Source organism: Oratosquilla oratoria, chromosome 27, assembly GCF_046742065.1.
Source record: "Oratosquilla oratoria isolate Oo_2021 chromosome 27, ASM4674206v1, whole genome shotgun sequence".
NCBI lineage: Eukaryota > Metazoa > Arthropoda > Malacostraca > Stomatopoda > Squillidae > Oratosquilla > Oratosquilla oratoria.
Window position 1 is genome coordinate 7,971,262 of NC_134803.1, and position 4,316 is coordinate 7,975,577.

The window sequence follows — 4,316 nt, forward strand, 5'->3', positions numbered from 1 at the left end:
ATATATATATATATATATATATATATATATATATATATATATATATATATATATATATATATATTTATATACCAAGACCTTTTTCCTCCTTATATGGGAAGTAGTCAAGTCAAAGGCACGTACCAACTCCCACTCATTCCACTCCCATTCACCACCCTTTCCCCCCTTTTATCTTAGTCCCTCATTTATCACGGTTCATCCCTATATCCCGCTCACTGCCCTCGACCAGAAGCAACGTAGGAAGAGACAATACATCCACAGTAAGGACGTTTCACTTAATCGGCTATACCCCCCCTCTCTCCTCTCCGTCCCCTTATACAGGAAAAGAGAAGATGGGAAAAAATCTCTTCGGGCTGCGTCAAAATATCATTCACCCATAAGCTCCAGCTGTCTCATCCCCAATCCCCGCCCTCCCTTCTTTGCATAATAGTATCATCTATTCACACTGTTATCAGTCACTCTCCACTAATCTCTATCTCCTGCTCTCTCTCTCTTCATTGCTCAACAGACATTTCCCTCTTGCTCAACGCCCCTTTCACCTCATCCATCTAACTCATCCTCGGTCGTCTCCTCAAGTTCATTCCCTCCATCTCTACCCTCCACAGCTTTTTACTAATCTTACATCACTCATTCTTTCCATGTATCCAAACCATCCCGATACTCTTTTACCAACTCTATCTGTCCTCTCCTTTTCCAATCCCGCTCTTCTCCTCACCCCCTCGTTTCTCACTCTATCTAACCTAGTAACCCTTACCATACTTCTCAGACATTTCATCTCAAACACATTTAAACTTTTAATCTGCCTCTCTTAAATTCCAAATATCTGCCCAGATGCCTATTTCTCATAATACTTTTTATCCCCCCAAGGCATTTATTTGTTTCTCTTAATCTACAATTTACCTCCCCTTCCACTCCTCTCTTTCCTGACACTTCTTCACACGACCTTAATCCTACTCTATTGCAGGTTCGGCCGATCGAGTTATCCTTCTCCCTTTGTTCCTATCCATTGCATCGTCCTCTTGCACTCCTAGTCTCCTCATGCCACACTTTGTTACATCTCTCCATCTCATCCTTTGTCTCTCGACGCTTCTTCTTCCCTTAACTTCTCCCATCATCAACTTCTTCACTGGTTCGTCATCCTCTCTCCTTTTAACGTGTCCAAAATATCTCAGTCTTGCTTCTCTTGTCTTCTCTTTTATATTACATATTCCACACATTTTCCTTATATCTTCACTTTGTCTTCTCTCTAACAGAGATATGCCAGCTATCCATATCACCATCATCATCTCAGTTCTCCGTTCCTTAAGGATCAAGTTTCTGCACCATACAGAAGTAATTGTCTTAACACACTTTATATACTTTCATTTCAGCTTCAGTAGTATCTTCTTCTCTAATGTCACTCCGCTCACTTCTCTCCATTTTTGCTATACATCTTTTACTTTTTGTCTAACAGCTTTTTCTGTTCCTCCTTCATCGGCAATTTTCTGCCGTCCTCTAATGTAATATTGATTTTCTCATAGCCTTCTCTGCTGCTTATCATTACCTCTGTCTATTGTGTATTCACTTTCATTCCCTTACTCTCTAGGTTGCCTTTCCATAACAAATATCTCTCCTGTAGCTCCTCCTCCGTATCTGCAATAATAACTAGGTCATTAGCGAACAGCAACTCCCACCGGTCATCATTATCTCTTACATCCATCGTTATTGTGTCCATCACCATAAGAAAGAGAAAAGACCTCAGAGTTGATCCTTGATGGAATCCTACTTCAACTGGGAATAATTCAGTTTCCCCATATTTTGTCTGCACTTCTGTTTTTGATCCTTCATACATCATTATCAACAATCTTATCATCTTTTCCGGCACTCCTCTCTTTCTTAAGCTACAGTACAAAACTCCTCTAGGGACCCTATCGTACGTCTTTTTCAAACCCACAAAACACCAATATATCTTCCTGTTTCCTTCCAGATGTTTTTTTCTGTATATGCTTTGTAATAAATGTTGTATCTACAGTACTCAACCCCCTCATGAATCCAAATTGTTGGTTGTGAATTCTGACCATCTCTCTCAGTCTGTCTATCACTCTCAAGAATTTTCATGATGTGCCCAACAGCTTGACACCTCTGTAGTTCCCACAACTCAATACATCTCACTTCTTCTTAAACAACTTAATCATTTTACTTTCCTTCCAATCTTCATGCATTTTCTCTGTATTCCACATATTTTCTAACCATAGGAATGTCCATTCCAGGCCACTTTCTTCCAGTACTTTAATCATTTCTATTGTTACTTCAGATTTTCCTCCTGTCTTGTTATTCTTTTCCTTCTTTATGGCTTTTTTCACTTCTCCTCTATTAATATTAGGTATTGGCCCGTCTACTGGTAATTTTTACCCAATTTTTCATATTCTTTTCTATGTTTAACAAGTTTGAGAAATATTCCTACTATTTTCGTTTTATGTCTCCTTCCTTCATTGCTAACTCACCAACGTCTTTCCTTATTTCGTTTCTTGTCTTCGCTACTCTATATATAATCTTCTCTCCTTCTGGTGTCTCCAGTTTTTCATATTCTTTTCTATGTTGAACAGGTTTGAGGAATATTCCTACTACTTTCGTTTTATGTCTCCTTCCTTTATAAGAATGTCTCCATTTTGGTCTTTTATCATTGCTAACTCACCAACGTCTTTCCTCTTTTCATTTCTTGTATTCGCTACTCTGTATATAATCTTCTCTTCTTCTGCTGTCTCCAGTTTTTCATACCGATCTCTGTACGCACTTTTCTTTGCTATGGCAACTGCTCTTTTTGCCTTCTTTTTGGCTTGTCTGTAGTTTTCTTCCGTATTGTCATTCTCGTTGTCTTTAATTTGTTTCAGTGCTTACTTCTTAGCTTTTATTGCAGTTTGCACCTCTTTACTCCATCACCATGTATCTTTTTCTACTTTTGGTTTTCCACTAGTTTTTCCACAGATTTCTGTTGCTTTTGCTACTAATATATCCTTCATGTCTGTCCACATCTCTTCTGCTGTTTCTGGAAAGTTGTCAGTTCTATATATTTCCCTGAGCATTCCTTCCACTTTGTTTCTAAACTTAATCTTCTTTTCACCTTTAAGTTTCCACACTCAAATCTTCCTCTTTCGTTCTAAAATCCTCTACTACTAGCGTATGCTGCGTCACTACTGATTCTCTTGGTTTAACTTTGCAATCCATTACCAGACATCTATCTTCTTTTCTAACCATGATGTAATCGATCTGCATCTCATTTTGCCCGCTATTATAGGTGATCAAATAACTTTGTCTCTTTTTGAACCAATTATTTAGTATAATAAACTGCAGCCTGTGCCATTTCCAATAATCGTTACCCTTCTATATTTCGTCTTTCAAATCCCATTCCACCATGAACTCCTTTATACCTATTGCAGCTTACCCCTACGTACGCATTCATGTCTCCAGCTATTACTATCAGTTCTGTTCTTGCTATATTTTCCATATAGCCTTCAAATTTTTCTCTGTACTCCTCTTTCTCCTCATCTCTGCATCCTTGATGGAGTGCATATAAATATAATATACCAGATTTTCCCATCTCTAATAAGTTTCACTCCCATTAGCCTGTTATTAACTCTTGTTACTTTCGTGACACTATCCTTGTACTTTCTCCAGAATAATACACTTTATAGCCTTCTCCAATTTCCCGGGCAGTGTTCCTTTTCCACTTGGTTTCCTGAACACACAAGATCTTGATATCCCTTCTCTGCATTACCTCCATTGATTCTCTTCCTTTACCACCCAGAATGAGATGAATGGATGGAATAAAAGAGGCATTGAGAAAGAGGCGAATGTCGGTTGAAGAAGGACGGGAAAGGACAGAAGATAGGGGTGAATAGAGAATGGTTGTGCATGGATGATGATGTGATGCATAAGGTGGAATGGGTGGGGTGAGGGAGTATGTGTGAAAAATAAACTGACACAGCCCAAAGGGATTTCTCCCCGTCTTCTCTTTTTCTGCATGAGGGGACGGAGAGGGAGTGGTCGCCGATTTAATGAAGCGACCTTGCTGTGAATGTGCCGTGTCTTGCGACACTACTTCTGATCCAGGGCAGTGGGCGAGATGCAGGGATGATCCGTCATCCAGGAGGTGCCAAGATAAGAGAGAGGGAAGAGGATGGAGGGGAGAGTGTTTTTTTTTCTACCTCCCTTATAAGGGGGGAAAATCATTTGACATATGTATGTATGTATCATACATTTGCACAAGGACCGTGAGGTCTTGGTATGGCAGATGCAAATGTCTCAGTCCTGCTAAAGGGCTTCAATGATTACATTAT

The 4,316-nt window shown here is 39.4% G+C and overlaps 1 protein-coding gene across 1 annotated transcript; it reads right to left on the minus strand.

Annotated features, from left to right (window-relative positions):
- Positions 1-3,102: 3,102 nt before the first annotated feature.
- On the minus strand, positions 3,103-3,760 carry LOC143039725 (uncharacterized). The gene is made up of 3 exons (XM_076209965.1): positions 3,646-3,760; positions 3,432-3,534; positions 3,103-3,265 (listed from the first exon to the last, which is right to left on the minus strand). The coding sequence occupies exons 1-3, from the start codon at positions 3,758-3,760 to the stop codon at positions 3,103-3,105; spliced, it is 381 nt and encodes a 126-aa protein (XP_076066080.1).
- Between the last annotated feature and the right edge of the window lie 556 nt (positions 3,761-4,316).

Coding starts and splice junctions, on each gene's coding strand:
- LOC143039725 (XM_076209965.1), bottom strand. CDS start 3,760: ATGGAGGTAATGCAGAGAAGGGATATCAAGATCTTGTGTGTTCAGGAA. Junction 3,535..3,645: donor AGTGTATTATTCTGGAGAAA/GTACAAGGATAG, acceptor CACTCCATCAAG/GATGCAGAGATGAGGAGAAA. Junction 3,266..3,431: donor ATAGCTGGAGACATGAATGC/GTACGTAGGGGT, acceptor CACCTATAATAG/CGGGCAAAATGAGATGCAGA.